At 46.7% G+C, this 21,448-nt stretch overlaps 1 protein-coding gene across 2 annotated transcripts in view; it reads right to left on the bottom strand.

The window, feature by feature from the left end:
• LOC120913272 (regulator of G-protein signaling 3-like) overlaps positions 1–21,448 on the bottom strand; it is a 235,001-nt gene that overhangs the window by 92,750 nt on the left and 120,803 nt on the right. For both annotated transcript variants that reach the window (XM_040323108.1, XM_040323110.1), the window contains exon 2: positions 18,357–18,797. In XM_040323108.1, the coding sequence (XP_040179042.1) occupies positions 18,357–18,797 (441 nt within the window). The remainder of the gene's footprint in view (positions 1–18,356; positions 18,798–21,448) is intronic.

Genomic DNA, 21,448 nt, shown 5'->3' on the forward strand with positions numbered 1-21,448 from the left:
GCCTGTACGTGCCATTCTGTGGTTGTAAATAGGCGTGCGGTGGGCGTTAAGTGGTTAAAGGAGTTGTAAAGGTACAATTTTTTTTCCCTAAATGGCTTCCTTTACCTTGCAGTCCTCCTTCACTTACATCATCCTTCGATTTTGCTTTTAAATGTCCTTATTCCTCTGAGAAATCCTCACTTCCTGTTCTTCGGTCTGTAACTCCACACAGTAATGCGAGGCTTTCTCCCCGGTGTGGAGTGTTGTGCTCGCCCCCTCCCTTAACTACAGGAGAGTCAGGACGCCCACTTACACACAGCTCCTTTCTCTATATGCAACATAGAGAGCGTCCTGACTCTCCAGTAGTCAGGGCTGGACTGGGACAAAAACTTGGCCCTTTACTTCATCCAGACCGGTCCACTTTGACAGGTCTCTCCCATGGCGGCCGGACAACTCCCGCACCCCCCCCAGCCACCCAATCCCCCTCTCCCCTTCACTAGCCGTTTTAGTTTATTAGAGTAGAATGACTGGTACTCCTATAGGCAGTACCAGTGGGGAAGCTAGACATTATTTCACCCGGGGCAAAGAATGCGTTTGGTGCCCCTCCCTTATGGGACAAGATAAGGCAGAAGGGAGAAACTCCCAGGCCACAGCTGTTGAGTCAGCTGTCTGTCCCCTCCCCCCATGCTTCTCTGGCCTCCCCCCTGCTCTTCTGGTCCTTCCCCTGCTTCTTTGTTCCCCCAAGGTGAGCGCTGCGGGAAGGGAGAGACAGAGGCCCAGGAAAGGTCGGCGGTCCACGGTCACTGAAGCCGGCCCACCGGGAAACTCCCTGTAGTCCCAATGGCCAGTCCATCCCTGCCTGTAGTCCAAGGGAGAGGGCGAGCACGACACTCCACACCAGGGAGAAAGCCTTGCATTACTGTGTGGAGTTACAGACAGAAGAACAGGAAGTGAGGATTTCTCAGAAGAAAGAAGGACATTTAAAAGCAAAATGGAAGGATGAGGTAAGTGAAGGAGGACTGCACTAAGGTAAAGGAAGATATTTAGGGGGAAAATAATTGTACCTTTACAACTCCTTTAAGTATATATCAATTTATTTTATTTTTTTTGGAGGTGCCATCTTACACGTAATCCTGAAATTGTAACCGCTCCCCAATTCTTTTGTTTCCTTACATGACGCAACTATAATCCGCGCCTTCTCTATGTCAGATATGAAGCCTCTTCACACGTCGTTCCGTCGCTTGCTTGGCATAAGTCATTACCCAGGAAAAGTCACCCGGCCACATTCCAAGCTGGATCTGGATGTACAGAACATTGCAAGACAAGATATGATCTCAATTCCTGCAGCGTAATGAAGCCAAGGGCTATATATATTTCCGGTACCTATCCTGAGCCTGCCAAAAACAGGAGTTCATCCTCCTATGCTCCATCGGATGTGTGGGGGCTCCAGCAGCAGATTACTCATCACCGTCTATTTTCACTTATCCTAAAAGTCGTCATCAACTCGGTTGCAAACGTTCCCTTTTTTTTTTAAAGGAGTTGTAAAGGAAAAAAAAATGTTTTTCTAAAATGACTGTTTACAGGGTATAGAGACATAGGGCCAGATCCACATAGCGAGTACGCCGGCGTATCTACTGTTACGCCGGCGTACTTTCAAATTACCCGCGTCGTATCTTTAGTTTGAATCCTCAAACCAAGATACGACGGCATCTGGGTTCGATCCGACAGGCGTACGCCTTCGTACGCCTTCGGATCGTAGGTGCAATACTTCGGCGTCCGCTGGGTGGAGTTCTCATTGTTTTCCGCGTCGGGTATGCAAATTAGCTTTTTCCAACGATCCACGAACGTACGCGCGGCCGTCGCATTCTCTTAGGTCGTCTCTATTCGGCTTTTTCCGGCGTATAGTTAAAGCTGCTATTTTGCGGCGTATAGATAGACTTGCCATGTTAAGTATGGCCGTCTTTCCCGCGTCAAAATTTGAATTTTTTTTTTTTTTGCGTAAGTCGTCCGTGAATAGGGATGGACGTAAGTCACGTCTAAGTTCAAAAAATGACGTTGTTGCGACGTCATTTCGCGCAAAGCACGGCGGGAAATTTCAAAACGGAGCATGCGCAGTTCAATCAGCGCAGGGACGCGCTTCATTTAAATGAATCACGCTCCCTAATCGCAGATTTGAATTCCGCCGCCAGAAATACACTACGCCGCCGTAACTTACGGCGCAAAATCTTCCTGGATTTGACTTAAAGCCAGGTAAGATACGGCAGCGTAGCGTATCTCCGATACGCTGCGCCTATCCAATTCTATGTGGATCTGGCCCATAAGAGTTAACCGATTCCTTTTAAAAATGATTAAAAATAGATAAAAATCAATCATATAATGTACCTGCAGTTTCTAGTTTCGTTTTTGCATGTTGTTTCCTGCTTCTGTGATGTACAGAGCCAATACAGGGCAGTGATGGTTTGGAAAACGAAACTGATTGGTGCTGTGGGGTTTTAGACACACAGTAATCGCACCTCCTTGATTAGAGATCAGGAAACAGACAACCAGGAAGTGTGGAGATCAGAGAAGAATTACAGCAACTTGAGAGCAAAAACGAACAATGAGGACATGAAAACAGCACGGCATTAAAGTGGTTGTAAACCCACTTTTTGTACTTTTACCTACAGGTAAGCCTATAACAAGGCTTACCTGTAGGAAGGGAGAATATCTCCTAAATCTGCACGGTTTAGGAGATATTCCCCTCGCAATGCGCCGCTGCGCATGCGCAGGGGGGATCTACGCCGAAAGGACCGGCAGCCGCCGGACCTTGCCGAGTTTTAGATCTCCTGCGCGCACGCGAGTGACGTCATCGCCGTTCCAGCCAATCACAGCGCTGGAGCGGCGATACCCGGAAGACACGCCGAGGCAAGATGAAATCTCGCTCGGCGTGAACCAGGTAAGTGCTACACACCTCGTTCCGAGGTAAGTATTTCATAATGAGCTAATATGCGGTGCATATTAGCTCATTATGACTTTTCCCTTACAGGAGGAAAAACATTTTTTTTTTTCATGCGGGTTTACAACCACTTTAAGGTAAAGGAAGCTATTAAGATAAAAAAAAAAATTCCTTTACAAACCCTCCCCTTGTCTGCCAAAGTAGGTTTATAAACGTCCTGGTAGTCAAGGGGTTAAAGCAAGTTCACCGCTTGATATTTTCAACCGACTCTTTGCTGTAGTCCCGGTTCACCTATATGCGATGCGGGAACCAGCGCGATTCCAGTGCACACGTCACCTGCCTGCGGTTCACACCGACATCTGCGAATTGCTGCGCGTGTCAATGTAAGGTTAATTACCCCCCCCCCCCCCCCATCAATTTGCAGATCGCAGTGCGAACTGGCCAAATGATGCAGGAATCGGATTGCATAGGTGTGAACATTTATGCGATCCGATTCCAAACAAAGGGTCCTGCACCAGTTTGGTGCAAATGCGATACAAATTCAACCATACAATCTGTATGGCTGAATTCGCATTGCATGTGATCTGCACAGCAGTGCGGTGCGAATCACATGCGATGTCCAACAGGGTCGCCCAATCATTTCTACGGTAACGGAAACTCTTTATTGAAGCAAAATCACAATAAATACATCACAGCACATCATAGCGTTGAGCCTGCGTTGATTAATGCAGATCACTGCCGATAGTGTAAATGAGCCCCAATACATTCAAATTCATCTTAAGGGCCCTTTCACACTGGTGCGTTTTTGCAGCGTTTTTACGGTAAAAATAGCGCTATTAAAAGGCTCCCCATGCCCCTCTCCATTGAAATGAATTAAAAACACGGTAAAAACGCGGTAAAATCGCTGTGTTTTACCGCGATTTTAACGCTCCGTTGTTACCGCGTTTTTACAGCGGTTTTTAATTCATTTCAAAGGAGGGGGCATGGGGAGCGTTTTATGAGCGTTTTAATCGCACTATTTTTACTGCAAAAACACGGCAAAAACGCACCAGTGTGAAAGGGCCCTAAGCGCTTCCCGGAATTCCCGAAGTGTGGAGCGTGCGTGCATGCCGCATCACTGGGGACCCGATGCGCATGCCCGGCGGCCGCGATGTCCGCCGGGCACCTGCGATTGCTCGTCACAGAGCCAGGGACGTTGATCTCTGTGTGTAAACACAGAGATCCACATCCTGTCAGGGAGAGAGGAGACCGATGGTGTGTCCCTTGTACAGAGGGACACCAATAGGTCACCTCCCCCAGTCACCCCCCCCTCCCCCCACAGCAAGAATCACTCCCCATGGAACACATTAACCCCTTGATCGCCCCCTAGTGTTAACCCCTTCCCTGCCAGTCACATATATACAGTAATCAGTGCATATTTATAGCACTGTTCGCTGTATAAATGTGAATGGTCCCAAAATAGTGTCAAAAGTGTCTGATCTGTATGCCGCAATATCACAGTCCTGCCAAAAATCGCATATCGCCGCCATTACTAGTAAATAATAAAAATAAATGTCACAAATCTATCCCCTATTTTGTAGGCGCTAACCAAACGCTTATTGCGTTTTTTTTTTTACCAAAAATATGTAGTGGAATACGTATCGCCTAAAAAATTGGGATATTTATTATAGCAAAAAGTAAAAAATATTGTTTTGTTTTCAAATTTGTCTTTTTTTGTTTATAGCGCAAAAAATAAAAACCGCAGAGGTGATCAAATACCACCAAAAAAAAGCTCTAGTGAAAAAAGTAAAACATTTTTTTGGGAGCCACGTCGCACGACCGCGCAATTGTCATTCAAACCGCGACAGTGTTGAAAGTTGAAAATTGGCCTGGGCAGGAAGGGGTGAAAATGCCCGGTATTAAAGTGGTTAAATAAGAGGAAAAGGATTTTTTATAGTTTGTTTGCCTGTTTTTGTAAAAAAAAAAAAAGGTCTATAAATCCGACCAACAAATAAAAGGTTATATGTCAGGGGGTTATGGGAAAGCAGCTGTGTTATGAGGGATAGGGATTGGAGAGGAGGCGACAGGAAACAATGGGTCACATCTTAAGACCCCAAACATCCTTCTTTCAGCTATTGTACACAAATTTCTATAAAATTTCAGAGGCCTTCGCTGCTTTCCCCCTCACAGCGCCACCATCGCGCCTCAGCCCCCGGCCTCCTGCCATTTCTAGCCGACAGCACCATAAAAATCCAGACTAAATTTATCCAATAATGAGACGGGTTGCAGAGAAATCTGCCAAACTATTTTCTTTTTATAGCAGTTTGCTCTAATAACCGCACTCGGCATTCCTCTTTTTTTACACGTTTGGGGGGGGGGGGGGTTAATAAAACAGAAGCCCGGCAACCATTTTGTTGGTGCAGCTTCAGGATTTTGAGGAGAGCAGAAAAAGGCGGCATCATGGAGGCATGAGACACGACGCATGCTCACTCGTTTTTGGATTCCGTACTCGTATTCCTGTGCGATTTTTAATGCAGTGCATTTTTCAGCCTGAAATCGGACTGCACTACACCAAAAGTAGTGCCTTTTAATGATAAACGCATTGAAACCGGATCGCACGGTACTTCTGTACCATGCCTAATGAAGGGGTCCTGCGCGGCTCCTATACGTTGTACTTTGTCCTTTGTGATGTGATTATTCTTCAATAAAACTTTGACGACAATTGAGGATCCAGGGTGTGCCGACAAATCTACACATTGACTGATGCAGGCAAACACACTGCATTTGCGACCTGCGTTTGGGATGTTAGCATTGCAACGATGTCTGCTGTAGTGCAGTATGTTTTGAATGTGGTGCTGGAAACGAGAACGGAACACAGGTTTCCCAAGTCCTCAGGGCCTATTCACACTTATGCCGCGTACCCCAATTGAAGTCTATAGAACCAACAAAACTAAAAAAAAAATCCTGGCTCGTTCCATCAAATGCACAGATGTGAACATGACCCATAGGAAACCATGGTAAATGGACTGTAGTGTGTTTCTGCAAGACTGAAAATAATTGCTAGAATTATTGCTCTCGCTCTAACGATCGCGGCCATACCTCACATGTGTGGTTTGAACACCGTTTACATAAGCAGGCGCGACAAACGTATGCATTCGCTTCTGCGCGCGAGCACAGCGGGACGGGGCGCTTTAAAAAAAAAAAAGCATTCTTATTTATTTTACTTTTTTATTTTTACACTGTGCCTTTAAAAATATTTGTTGGATCACTTATATTCCTATAAGGCTACTTTCACACTGGGGCGGGGGGCGTTAGCGGTAAAGCGCTACTAATTTTAGCGGTGCTTTACTGCTGTTATAGCAGCACTTTTCGGCCGCTAGCAGGACGCTTTTAGCCCCCTGGAAACCGGGGATGTCTGGTCACTCTAGCCCTCGGGCAATAGGAGATTATGGGGCCCCCGGGCAATAGGAGATTATGGGGCCCCCGGGCAATAGGAGATTATGGGGCCACACAGTACTGTATACACACACACACACACACACACACAGTATACATGTACACAGACACACAATATATACACACACACACACACACACACACACACAGTATACATGTACACAGACACACAATATATACACACACAGTATACATATACACAGACACACAATATACATATACACAGACACACAATATACATATACACAGACACACAATATACATATACACAGACACATACAGTATACATATACACAGACACACACTATACACTGTGACAGGAAGTCAGGTAAATCTGTGAGTGTTGTCACAGACGGGACATACATTTCTGCCTTGTTTAGACAATACACCAATTGTTATTAGGCGTCGGCTGCAAACGTAGCCAGAAAAGGCTAAAGGCCGTTGGAGGACTTCAGCTGTTGAGAATGAGGCAATTAATTTGATTGATTCAAAGTTACATCTCACCAGCGGCGCTTAGACGCTCACTTCACAGTGGGCATTTGGCGCCTAATTAAGCTCAAAAATCAATCAATCAATTAAGGCCTCTATAAGTAGTCCAGAGGATTACCACTAATTTGCTGCATCCTGAGTCTTTGTATGTAAGGAGAGCAGTGCCAGAAAGTCTTCTGAGGAGGTGAGGAGAGGATTGATTTTTCTGTGTGATAAAAATCAAAAGACTATTGTTTTTCTGCTGTATGACCAGCAGTGTCTGTCCAGCACTAGGCTGTGCCAGACTCCATAGATAGGTTCCTGTGTGGAAGGTACCTGTGTGGAAGGTAGACGCCCCAAGTGGCCAGGGTTTATTTTAGGTTTGATTTTGTTTATGCTGTTTGGATGCTTGCACTTGTTTCCAGCAAGATGGAAGAATAAACCAAAATCTTTTGTTTTCAACCGTCTTCGACTGTTTCTCTGTATCGTTCAGTGTGTAGTGAACCCATCCAGGGGGTCACACACCCCGTTACCGAGCTAACACACTGAGAAGGTACTGGAGAGGCGGGGCAACTATAATCTTGGGATTTTTAGACCAAAAGGATGTCGGTAAGGGACATTTCAAGGACAGATGTAAAAAAACACAGATTTTTACATACTGTCCCTGGTTTTACTGAGGCTGGCAACCCTGACGGGGCCCCCTAGTGGCATGGGGTCCTCGGGCAGTGTCCGAGTGCCCGAATGGTCAGTCCGTCCCTGCCTGGGAGTATTCCAGTCAGGCTTCATGGGGTACCTAAATGGTCTACACCTATAGCATAGGGCAATATTCAACTTTGGTGAAAGCTACACGGCTTGTTTTTGTCTACAGACGATCCCTTATCTGCATTTTTTTCGGTAAACATGAACACCGGGCCAGATTCAGATAGCCCGGCGTAATTTTGTGCGGGCGTAGCGTATCTCAGATACGCTACGCCGCCGTAACCTAGTGAGGCAGGTTCTGTATTCCGAAAGAACTTGCGGCTAAAGTTACGGCGGCGTAGCGTATGTGGTCTGGCGTAAGCCCGCGTAGTTCAAATTATTCAGGCAGTGGGCGTGTTGTATGTTGACGAACGGTGACCCCACGTAAATGAAGTTTTTTTACTAACGGCGCATGCGCCGTCCATGGACGTATCCCAGTGCGCATGCTCCAAATTACGCCGCAAAGCCTCATTGGTTTCGACGTGAACGTAACTTACGCAAAGCCTTATTCGCGAACGATTTACACAAACGACGCAAAATTCGACGCTGGCCCGACGTCCATACTTAACATTGGCTACGCCTCATATAGCAGGGGTAACTTTACGCCGGAAAAAGCCTTACGTAAACGACGTAAAAAAAAATGCCTCGGGCGGACGTACGTTTCTGAATCGGCGTATCTACCTAATTTGCATATTTGACGCGGAAATCTACGGAAGCGCCACCTAGCGGCCAGCGTAAATATGCAGCCTAAGATACGACGGTGTAAGAGACTTATGCCGCATACACACCATCACTTTATGTGATGAAAAAAAACGAAATTTTCTGTGAAGTAAAAAACAACGTTTTTGAAACTTCAATTTTCAAAGACGAAGTTGCCTACACACCATCGTTTTTCTCACAATGTTCTAGCAAAGCGAGGTTACGTTCTCACCACTTTTTCCATTGAAGCTAGCTTCATAAGTAGCTTCTGGGCATGCGCGGGTGTAAAAACGTCTTTTTAAACGACGTTTTTTGCTACACACGGTCAATTTCTGTGAAGTAAAAAACGACGTTTTGAAAAACGACACATAAAATTGAAGCATGCTTCAATTTTTTTTGGTCGTTTTTTACAAGACATAAAACAACGTTTTCCCCCACACGTTTTTAAAAACTTCGTTTTTTTTCATCACATAAAGTGATGGTGTGTACGGGGCATTACGCCGGCCATATCTTAGTAAAATTCTGGCGTATCTTGCTTTCTGAATACAGAAAGAAGATACGCCGGCGCTTCGTAGAACTTACGCGGCGTATCAATAGATGCGCCGACGTAAAGGCTATCTGAATCCGGGCCTATGCCTTTAAGCTGGTCGAGCCAAAACTGGAGTGAGTGCGTACAGACAGAAAGTGTCTGACAGGCCAGAGGAGATGCGCAGCACTGTGGTGCAAAACAAGTGGCGACAGAATATTATGAGAGGAAAAAATAAAAAATGGCGACTATCTACGATACCCCGTGCATTAGCAAATTAGACGTCACCCATTAAGGTTCACGTCATGAAAAATGACAACGCTTTCCCTCAGCGTTTTATACACTTCTGACCGAAAATCCACACCTGCCAGGAGTTGAACGCGGACAACGCAACGGCCAAGGCTCCAGACTCCCCTCTACACACAGGATTTTGTGTACAGGGCTCTCTGCCCATCAGTTACCTTGGTAACAGATGCAGGATCTGTAAAGATGGTCGCTGCCAGATTGGAAGGAGTTGCCGGGATTCAGATCTGGCAAACGTTAAAGGCGAGCTGCGTGCAATATGACGCTACAAAAAAAACACATGAAATGCCAGTCTGTTATGTTCTGCGTTTTGTGCTCATTAGTGAGCCGAGAGAAAACAGTTCTGTTTCTGGAGGAATTTGTTGCTTTAAAAAAAAAGCAGAAAATGAAGATGAATAATAATAATAATAATAACGACCCGGGGAAAGGTTGCCGACACACCATCCTACAGAGACCAACTATTACAGGGTACGTAAACCCCAAACTATGGACTTATTGGCTCCCTTTTGGCTGTTAAATGTACCATGAAAATGGTTTTCTTATTGGGGTTCAAGAAGTGCAAAAATACCTGTTGATCCTGCCAGAAACTTTGTGAGCTGATACCTTCCTGTGCGCTCTTCTTCACTACCAACAGTTAAGCAGAAATAACCCCTCCTATCTTTTTCAGCCACAGTTAAAATCGATTGGTTTACATTCTCAGTGGGCTATAAAACACCTCCCCCTATGCTGTGGACAAGAGGATAGAGGGAGGTGTTCTGTAGTCCTGCCCCAGGGCAATGCTTCTCAATCTATTTTCAGTCATGGCACCCCTTGAAAATATGCAAAATCTTGGAGCACCCCAGCCTAAGATGGTGTCCCCATCACATCAGAATCCTTAGTACCCTCCATTTCACAACAGAGTCCTCAGCCCCCCTCAATTCACATTAGAGTACTCGGCCCCCCTTGATTCACATTAGAGTACTCAGCCCCCCTCAATTCACATCAGAGTACTCGGCCCCCCTTGATTCACATTAGAGTACTCGGCCCCCCTCGATTCACATTAGAGTACTCGACCCCCCCTCGATTCACATTAGAGTACTCGGCCCCCCTCGATTCACATCAGAGTACTCGGCCCCCCTCGATTCACATCAGAGTACTCGGCCCCCCTCGATTCACATTAGAGTACTCGGCCCCCCTCAATTCACATTAGAGTACTCGGCTTGCCCCCCTTTCACTACAGAGTCCTCGCCCCCTTACTATCAGAGTTCTTAGCCCCCCACCCTCTTACATTAGAATCCTCACCCCCCTTTTCACATTTAAAGTCCTCGCCCCCTACTTTCACATCAGTGTCCTTAGCCCCCTTTTTCATATGAGAGTCTTCGGCTTCCCTTTTTTTCACATCAGAGACCTCGCCCCCCCCCCCCTTTTAACATCAGAGTCCCCCCCCTTTCACATTAAAGTCCTCAGTGTCCCTCTTTCACATCGGAGTTCTTGCCTCACCCTTTAAAATCTGAGTCCTACACCCCTCTTTTTCACATCAGAGACCTCAGCCGCACCCCCCTTCACATCAGAATCCTCAGCCGCCCCACTTTACATCAGAGATTTTGAAGCCCCCCTTTCACATTAGAGTCCTCGGCCCCCCTCCATTCACATTAGAGTTCTCGGCCCCCTCCATTCACATCAGAGTCCTCGGCCCCCCTCCATTCACATTAGCGAATTACATTAGAGTGTTCGGCCCCCTCCATTCACATCAGAGTCCTCGGATTGCCCCTCTTTCACTTCAGAGTCCTCAGCACCCCCCTTTCACATTAGAGTATTTGCCCCCTTACTATCAGAGTTCTTAGCCCCCCCCCCCCACCGTCTCACATTAGAATCTTCACCACCCTTTTTACATTTAATGTCCTCGCCCCCTACATTCACATCAGTGTCCTTAGCCCCCTTTTTCATATCAGAGTCTTCGGCTTCCCTTTTTTTCCACATCAGAGACCTCGCCGCCCCCCCCCCCCCTTTAACATTAAAGTCCTCAGTGTCCCTCTTTCACATCGGAGTTCTTGCCTCACCCTTTAAAATCGGAGTCCTCCACCCCTCTCTTTCACATCAGAGACCTCAGCCGCACCCCCCCTTCACATCAGAATCCTCAGCTGCCCCACTTTACATCAGAGACCTTGAAGCCCCCCTTTCACATTAGAGTCCTCGGCCCCCCTCCATTCACATTAGCGAATTACATTAGAGTGTTCGGCCCCCTCCATTCACATCAGAGTCCTCGGATTGCCCCTCTTTCACTTCAGAGTCCTCAGCACCCCCCTTTCACATTAGAGTATTTGCCCCCTTACTATCAGAGTTCTTAGTCCCCCCCCCCACCGTCTCACATTAGAATCTTCACCACCCTTTCTCATTTAATGTCCTCGCCCCCTACTTTCACATCAGTGTCCTTAGCCCCCCTCTTCACATCAGAGTCCTCAGCCCCCTTTTTCATATCAGAGTCTTCGGCTTCCTTTTTTTTCACATCAGAGTCCTCTCCCCCCCTTTCACATTAAAGTCCTTAGCGACCCTCTTTATCATTGCAGCCCCCCCCCCCCCTCACATTAGTAGTGCACTGTGTTGCCAACCGTCCATATTTTTACAGACATTTCGTAAAAACGGTCACTTTTTTCCCCCGTTCGTATATGTCCGTGGTTGCGGGAATGTGCCAGTAAAAATAGCCAAAATCGGTTCGGCTTGGAACTGCGCATGGAGATTGGAGGCAGAAGGAGATTGGAGGCAGAGGGGGATGGAGGCATCGGGTGTTGGTGACAGAGGGGGATGGAGGCATCGGGTGTTGGTGACAGAGGGGGATGGAGGCAGGGGGTGGTTGGAGGCAGGGGGTGGTGGTGGCTCCACAGAGGGGGATGGTGGCACCGCAGAGGGTGGGGAATGGAGACAGGGGTTGTTGATGGCACCGCAGAGGGGGATGGAGGCAGGGGACGATGGAGGCAGGGGGTGTTGGTGGCAGAGGGATATTGTGGCACCGCAGGGGGGTGTGAAGGCAGGGGGTGTTGGTGGCAGAGGGGGGTGAAGTCAGGAGGTGTTGGTGGCAGAGGGGGGTGAAGTCAGGAGGTGTTGGTGGCAGAGGGGGGTGAAGTCAGGAGGTGTTGGTGGCAGAGGGGGGTGAAGTCAGGAGGTGTTGGTGGCAGAGGGGGGTGAAGGCAGGGGGTGTTGGTGGCAGAGGGGGGTGAAGTCAGGAGGTGTTGGTGGCAGAGGGGGGTGAAGTCAGGAGGTGTTGGTGGCAGAGGGGGGTGAAGTCAGGAGGTGTTGGTGGCAGAGGGGGGTGAAGGCAGGGGGTGTTGGTGACAGAGGGGGGGTGAAGGCAGGGGGTGTTGGTGGCAGAGGGGAGTGAAGTCAGGAGGTGTTGGTGGCAGAGGGGGGTGAAGGTAGGGGGTGTTGGTGGCAGAGGGGGGTGAAGGCAGGGGGTGTTGGTGGCAGAGGGGGATGGAGGCAGGGGGTGATGTGACTAAATAATTTGCCCTTATTATATTGAAAATAACAAAAATGTGTTTTTTTACCTTTAAATTTTTACCTTAAATCACATTGCTAATTGCCTAGTGTACTTGTTTGTAGCCTAAATACTTAAATTTGCACGTAAAAATGTAATTTAGTAACTTTTGTGAAATGTCAGTAAAAACGTGGCTGCGCCATTAAATTTCGGCTGTCGTGCCAGTAAATTTCAATCTGGTAGGTTGGCAACACTGGTAGTGCACTGAAACACATTCGATCCAGTGGCTGTAATCAGTTGTGCACCAATGAGTTTGCCCTGACTTTGCTCTAAACACACAGGGCCAGATTCAGGTACCGCTGCGCACTTCTTACGGAGGCGCACGTAATTTGCGCGGGCGCTCCTCAAAAATGCCCGGCGTAAGGGCGCGTAATTTAAATGATCCCGTAGGGGGCGTGGATCATTTAAATTAGGCGCGTTCCCGCGCTGAACGTAGTGCACATGCTCAGTCGGGAAACTTTCCCGACGTGCATTGCGGCAAATGACGTCGCAAGGACGTCATTTGCTTCAAAGTGAACGTAAATGGCGTCCAGCGCCATTCACGATTCACTTATGCAAACGATGTAAAATTTAAACTTCGCAACGCGGGAACGACGGGTATACGTAGCATTGGCTGCCCCTGCTATTAGCAGGAGCAGCCTTACGCGAAACCCGATGAACGGAAACGACGTAAACTGCGTACGCAGGGCTCGCGTAGGGTAGTGAATCAGCGTTAGTATGCAATTTGCATACTATACGCTGACCACTACGGGAACGCCCCCTAGCGGCCATCGTAAGAATGCAGCCTACGATATGACTGGTGTAAGAGCCTTATGCCACGCATATCTTAGGCTGCAGTCGGCGTATCGAGGTTCCTGAATCAGGAGCATTCGAAACGCCGGCGCAAGTAAGCAATTGCGCTGCGTAACTATGGTTACGCAGACGCAATTGCTACCTGAATCTGGGCCAATATGTGCATGTCTAAGAACAGATACTACAGGGACAGCTCTAGATTGAAGCCAAATATTGCATCCAGAACAGCTTATTTTTTTTTCCCATTTTTTATTTTTTTATTTTTTTAACGGCCTCGGGTCGGCTAAATCAAAATACTAAGAATTTAGCCTGGAGTTAGAAGCACCCAGACTCAATTTGGAGAGGCAGCCACATACTTTTGAGAACATACATGTGTACAACCGGCAATCTGAACTACACAATTATGCCACTATCGTGCTAAAAAAAATAAATAAAAAATAAACGTTTTAGCAGTCATAACATCTTTAGATGTGTGATCTCATCTGAGGCCTGACACAAGTTTTATGGCTCACACTCAGGACCACGCCCACCCGTCATCATGCAGGTTCTTCACACTTCCAGCTCTCATAAAAATGACACCTCTCTGGCCATCAACACGTAAATCTTCGATATCCTCCTTCAGACTCCTTATGCAAACACGCGCTTTCACAAAGGTTCCTGTGTTTAATTTTAGGTTGTGTCTGCATTGCACAAGTTCCCCTTTTAACTCTTCTGAATACTGCGTCTTCCACAAAGAGGATGGATATCATAAAGTACACGTATGACTTAAGCCTCATACACACGATCGCTTCTTTCTGAGGGTTGCGGTGGCGGGACACTAAAAAAAGTCCTGCCAGCCGCATCTTTGAGACGTAAAAATACCGCTCCTATAGCACCCTTGCCCGTTTAAATCAATGGGATAGCGCCTCCAAAATGCCGCAAAGCAGCGTTTTTGCGGGCAGGTTTAACCCTTTTTTTGGCCGCTAGCAGGGGTTAAAATCTCCCCGCTAGTACCGGAAAATTGCAGTGAACACGACGGTGAAACGCCGCTAAAAATAGCACCCCGGCATCTTAAACCGGGGGTGGGGTTTATGATCTTGTGACTGCCGTTTATGATCATGTGACAGCTGTCACATCTAAAATTATGGATAGGAGAGCGCTTATTTCTACCCAGAAGCCTACCATTTCCATGACTGCTGGCCTGGGGGTGTGGCCTTGCCTGTGACAACCCTGGGGGTGTGGCCTCGTCTGTGTCAACCCTGGGGGTGTGGCCTCGTCTGTGTCAACCCTGGGGGTGCGGCCTCGTCTGTGTCAACAGTGGGGGTGAGGCCTCGTCTGAGACAACCCTGGGGGTGGACCATGATGCATGATCCATATGTGTAATGAGAGCGCTTATTTCTACCCAGAAGCCTACCATTTCCATGACTGCTGGCCTGGGGGTGTGGCCTCATCTGTGACAACCCTGGGGGTGTGGCCTCGTCTGTGTCAACCCTGGGGGGCAGCTTCGTCTGAGACAACCCTGGGGGTGAGGCCTCGTCTGAGACAACCCTGGGGGGGCGGCCTCGTCTGAGACAACCCTGGGGGGGCGGCCTCGTCTGAGACAACCCTGGGGGTGCGGCCTCGTCTGAGACAACCCTGGGGGTGCGGCCTCGTCTGAGACAACCCTGGGGGTGCGGCCTCGTCTGAGACAACCCTGGGGGTGCAGCCTCATCTGAGACAACCCTGGGAGGTGCGGCCTCGGCTGAGACAACCCTGGGGGAGTGGCCTCGGCTGAGACAACCCTGGGGGAGCGGCCTCGGCTGAGACAACCCTGGGGGTGCGGCCTTGTCTGTGACAACCCTGGGGGTGGACCATGATGCATGATCCAAATGTGTAATTTCCCAAAAATGAGGTTCTACGCAAATGATCCTCAAAAGTCAACATCAAGAGCAAGCCCAAGGCCAAATTGCTAATGGGTAAAATGTTTAGAAGACACAAAAGATAGGAACTGCCGCTCGTTATACTTGCATGCGACTCGTTTTACCATCCTTTATCTCTTTTACTTTGCGTTATCAGAAATACACATCTGTATTTGTTTTTCTTGCTTTTGTTTGTTTTTTTTACAGTTGAATTTGTTCCGTAACTTCTCCCCAACCTCCTCCTTCTGCGGAGAAACAATGTCAGGATTGTGGTTGAACTGGAAAATATGCCACCAATCACCGCACCCAAACCCATTCCTGCCCTTGGACTCGCTAACATTGTATATGGCTTAAGGCACCTGCGCTATTTCTGTCCCCAGCAATCAGTCTGTCAATCTTACAATTCACATAGGAGTTATATCAGCAATATATGGACTGAAGGCGTTCTCATTAAAACGCACGTGTCTCTGTATTTTTTAGTCCTATTGTATACAGTATATATTGTAATCATAGTGTAATCTGAAACAGTCAAAGTAAACAGAATGGTAATACCCCTATTACCTGTTCAGCAGCAAGCACTGAACAAACAGAATCTCAGATAAACAGAGTAATTTATGAGATGTTTTCAGAGGGCAAAGATATATACCATCATCCTCCAGATATTTCCACCTGCAGGAGGAGGACAGACTCATAGCTCCCTTCTATCTGTATCACCCTGCAGGAGGAGGACAGACTCATAGCCCCTTCTGTCTGTATCACCCTGCAGGAGGAAGACAGACTCATAGCCCCTTCTGTCTGTATCACCCTGCAGGAGGACAGACTCATAGCTCCCTTCTATCTGTATCACCCTGCAGGAGGAGGACAGACTCATAGCTCCCTTCTGTCTGTATCACCCTGCAGGAGGACAGACTCATAGCTCCCTTCTATCTGTACCACCCTGCAGGAGGAGGACAGACTCATAGCCCCCTTATGTCTGTATCACCCTGCAGGAGGACAGACTCATAGCCCCTTCTATCTGTATCACCCTGCAGGAGGACAGACTCATAGCTCCCTTCTATCTGTATCACCCTGCAGGAGGAGGACAGACTCATAGCCCCCTTATGTCTGTATCACCCTGCAGGAGGACAGACTCATAGCCCCTTCTATCTGTATCACCCTGCAGGAGGAGGACAGACTCATGGCTCCCTTCTATCTGTATCACCCTGCAGGAGGAGGACAGACTCATAGCTCCCTTCTATCTGTATCACCCTGCAGGAGGACAGACTCATAGCTCCCTTCTGTCTGTGTCCCCCTGCAGGAGGAGGACAGACTCATAGCCCCCTTCTATCTGTATCACCCTGCAGGAGGAGGACAGACTCATAGCTCCCTTCTATCTGTATCACCCTGCAGGAGGACAGACTCCTAGCCCCTTCTATCTGTATCACCCTGCAGGAGGAGGACAGACTCATTCATAGCCCCTTCTATCTGTGTCCCCCTGCAGGAGGACAGACTCATAGCTCCCTTATATCTGTATCACCCTGCAGGAGGACAGACCCATAGCCCCCTTCTGTCTGTATCACCATGCAGGAGGAGGACAGACTCATAGCTCCCTTCTATCTGTATCACCCTGCAGGAGGACAGACTCATAGCTCCCTTCTATCTGTATCACCCTGCTGGAGGACAGATTTATAGCCCCCTTCTATCTGTATCACCCTGCAGGAGGAGGACAGACTCATAGCTCCCTTCTGTCTGTATCGCCATGCAGGAGGAGGACAGACTCATAGCCCCCTTCTATCTGTATCACCCTGCAGGACAGACTCATAGCTCCCTTCTGTATGTGTCACCCTGCAGGAGGAGGACAGACTCATAGCTCCCTTCTGTGTCCCCCTGCAGGAGGACAGACTCATAGCTCCCTTCTATCTGTATCACCCTGCAGGAGGAGGACATACTCATAGCTCCCTTCTGTCTGTATCACCCTGCTGGAGGACAGACTCATAGCTCCCTTCTGTCTGTATCATCCTACAGGAGGAGGACAGACAAGTGCATCCCTTTTACACAATTGTCAAAAGTATTGGGACACCTGCCTTTACATGAACTTTAATGGCATCCCAGTCTTAGTCCGTAGGGTTCAAAATTGAGTTGGCCCAAACTTTGCAGCTATAACAGCTTCAACTCTTCTGGGAAGACTGTCCACAAGGTTTAGGAGTGTGTCTATGGGAATGTTTGACCATTCTTCCAGAGTTGCATTTGCGAGGTTAGGCACTGATCTTGGACGAGAATACCTGGCTAGCAGTCTTCGCTCTAATTCATCCCAAAGGTGTTCCAACAGGTTGAGATCAGGACTCGGTGCAGGTGAGTCAAGTTCCTCCACCCCAAACTCGCTCATCCATGTCTTTATGGACCTTGCTTTGTGCCCTGGTCCAAATCCTTTGAAGGGGGAAGGGGGGGGGGTGGATTATGGTGTGGGGTTGTTTTTTTAGGGGTTGGGCTTGGCCCATTAGTTCCAGTGAAGGGAACTCTTAAGGCATCAGCATGCCAAGACATTTTGGACAATTTCATGCTCCCAACTTTGTGGGAACAGTTTGGGGATGGCCCCTTCCTGTTCCAAGATGACTGCACACCAGTGCACAAAGCAAAGTCCATAAAGACATGGATGAGCGAGTTTGGGGTGGAGGAACGTGACTGGCCTGCAGAGTCCTGATCCCAACCCGATAAAACACCTTTGGGATGAATTAGAGCGGAGGCTGCGAGCCAGGCCTTCTCGGCCAATATCAGTGCCTGACCTCACAAATGGACTTCTGAAAGAACGGTCAAACATTCCAATAGACACACTCCTAAACCTTGTGGACAGCCTTTCCAGAAGAGTTGAAGCTGTTATAGCTGCAAAGGGTGGGCCAACTCAATATTGAACCCTACAGACTAAGACTGGGATGCCATTAAAGTTTATGTGCGTGTAAAGGCAGGCGTCCCAATACTTTTGGCAATATAGTGTAGCTGTGCCACCCTGCAGGGGGAGGACAGACTCATGGCTCCCTTCTGTCTGTGTCACCCTTTAGAGGAAAGGGCCTTTGGTGTCTACTTCCTCCTCAAATAGCATAGTACCCCTAAACTTACCTTAAAGGATCCCATAAAAAATGAAAAGAGGTTTTGTTTTGCTGCTGAAACTTTTGCTGCCTTTCTCTTCTTCCTCATGGTCTTTGGTGACGGTAAGCTCCATCCACTGCCAGACTTGCCCTTTTCCCCTAGAGGCTCCTCCCTGCCTCCCGTGTCCAAATGGGATTCACTCCGTGTCCTCCACATGGATCCGGGGACCCCCAAATTTCTTCCATCCGCCCCCTCCTCTTCATCGCTGTCACAAACCAAGTTACCGGCACTAAAGGAACGTTCCACCCGCACCTCCGGGATGGGTAAAGCGGGAACCTTTTGGGAGGATGGGTCTGGGTTGTCAGCAGGAGGGGCTCTTCGGATCGCTAAACGTTTCCAATTTTGAGGATTATCAGGAGAAAGGCAGGTGTCACTGCCAGATTTGCGAAGTGGGTTAAACACATGGAGCATCTGTAGAGGAAGAACAACAGATTGTTAAAATGATTTTGTAGTCCTGAAAAAAAAACAAAAAAAACGCAATAAGCGTATAGTGATTGGTTTGTGCAAAAAGTTATAGTGGCTACAAAATAGGGGATAGAACTCTGTTTTTTATTATATTTTTTTACTAGAAATATGGCGATCTGCGAATTATGTCAGGACTGCAATATTATGGCGGACACATCGGACAGTATTTTGGGACCATTCACATTAATACAGCGATCAGTGCTATAAAAATGCACTGATTACTGTATAAATGTGACTGGCAGGGAAGGGGTTAACACTAGGGGGCGAGAAAGGGGTTAAATGTGTATCCTGGAAGTGATTCTTACTGTGGGAGGAGGGGACTGACTGGGGGAGGTGACCGATGCTGTGTCCCTATGTGATTGATGTGCGGGTAAGGCGCGTCACGCATTCCGAAAATAGCCGAACTGGGACTCGGCTCTATACGGCGCCTGCGCAGTCAGCTCTACACGGCTCCTAGTCTGTGCGCAGGTGCCGTATAGAGCCGAGTCCCAGTTCGGCTATTATCGGAATGCGTGACGCTCCTTATCCGCACGTCAATCATCTACGCCTCTTCATAGGAACGCCTATTCCCCGCGGGAGTGAGAACCCGGAAGCCGGGTGAAAAAGAACTATAAGACGGTGTGTACAGCGAAAAAAAAAAATACCAGCATACTGTAGATGACGGAAGTATGCTGGATGTAATGGTATATAGATGTTTTTTAGGGTGAACCCCCGCTTTAAATGATGGGCACGGATAGGCTGCACTGATGGGGTGGCACAGATGGGCACTGATACACTGCACTGATGAAGTGACATGAATGGGCACTGATGAGGCTAGACCAGTGATGGCGAACCTTGACACCCCAGATGTTTAGGAACTACATTACCCATGATGCTCAAATACACTGCAGTGTGCAAGAGCATCATGGGAAATGTATTTACAAAACATCTGGGATGCCAAGGTTCGCCATCACCGAGCTAGACTGATATGCGGCACTGATGGGCACTTCTCATCAGTGCCCTGATTATGTGAACATGTCACTTGCCGGTTACCGGTTCTGCTTTCCTCATGCTGTAACAGTGCGTGAGGAAAGTACTACCGATAATCGGCAAGTCTGTTTACATCATGATCAGCTGTGTCCTGTGTGATCAGCAGTGCCCTTTACCGCGATCACAGAGTGTGCCGGATGCCCGCTCCAGGGGTTGCACGGTTCCGGGAAGACGTCCATAGACGCCATCCTGGAACAACAGATCCATGCTGTAGCTGTCTTTTGGCTATAGCGTGGTTATGAATTGGTTAAATGAAAAACATAAAAAAAAGTATATAATTATACATGCAAAAAAATACTAAAATATCACCCAAACCAAATGAGTGGAGCACATAAAAATAAGTCTACACCCTAGTGCATTGATTTCCCATTTATAGGATAAAATAATATTATAATATCTTTTAGATAAGCGTGAAATAACAAATAATTCAAAGAATATCAGAACATTAAAACATCCCAAAAGCCATTCACTGTGAAAATATACTAAGTAACTGTCCCAATGTAGATAATATGTATTACAAAGTGTCCATTTAGCCAAACAAACCATTTAACTCGTTATGTACAAGCCTCAGTCCATCTTCATAGGTTTGTATTCTCCAATAGGCATGTGCAAAAGGGAAAAAGTTGTTTAGTTTAGTTTTAATTCATTATTTAATTAATTTCGTTAAGTTAGATTCGTTACACGTGTTAAATTCGTTTTCGTAATTCGTTAGTTTTCGACCGAATTTCGAAAAATCCGGTCGAATTCGAAAATATTTCGACCGGATTCTAAAACAAATTCTATTCGAATCGAATTCGAATGAAAATTGAAAGCAAATTTGAATCAAAATCTAAAAAATATAAATAGATTTCTAAAAAAAGAATACAATAAAATAGAATATAAAATAATAAAACAATAGAATGAAAATCAAAGAATAGTAAAGAACAGAATGGAATTTAATAGAATGTAATCAAATACAATAGAATATGACCTGGCTTCTATCTATCTTTCATTTTCTGAAATTCGAATAGAAAAATATTAGAAAAGTGGAATAATAAAAAAATATATATATATATTTTATTATTCTACTTTTCTGAAATTCGAATAGAAAAATATTAGAAAAGTAGAATAATAAAATATATATATATTTTTTTATTATTCCACTTTTCTAATATTTTTCTATTCGAATTTCAGAAAATAGAAGATAGATAGAAGAAGCCAGGTCATATTCTATTGTATTTGATTACATTCTATTAAATTCCATTCTGTTCTTTACTATTCTTTGATTTTCATTCTATTGTTGTATTATTTTATATTCTATTTTATTGTATTCTTTTTTAGAAATCGATTTATATTTTTTAGATTTTGATTCAAACTTGCTTTAAATTTTCATTCGAATTTGTTTTCGAATCGAATTGTTTTGGAATTCGATTCAAATAGAATTTGTTTTCGAATTCGATTAGAATAGAATTTGTTTTCGATGTTCGATCGAATTTCATCCGCGGGTTTTCGATTCGAAAACGTTCGTTCGGATTCGGTTAAATTCGTTAATATTATAATTCTGAAATTAATATGCATCCGAATGTCCG

Source organism: Rana temporaria, chromosome 9, assembly GCF_905171775.1.
Source record: "Rana temporaria chromosome 9, aRanTem1.1, whole genome shotgun sequence".
Lineage (NCBI taxonomy): Eukaryota > Metazoa > Chordata > Amphibia > Anura > Ranidae > Rana > Rana temporaria.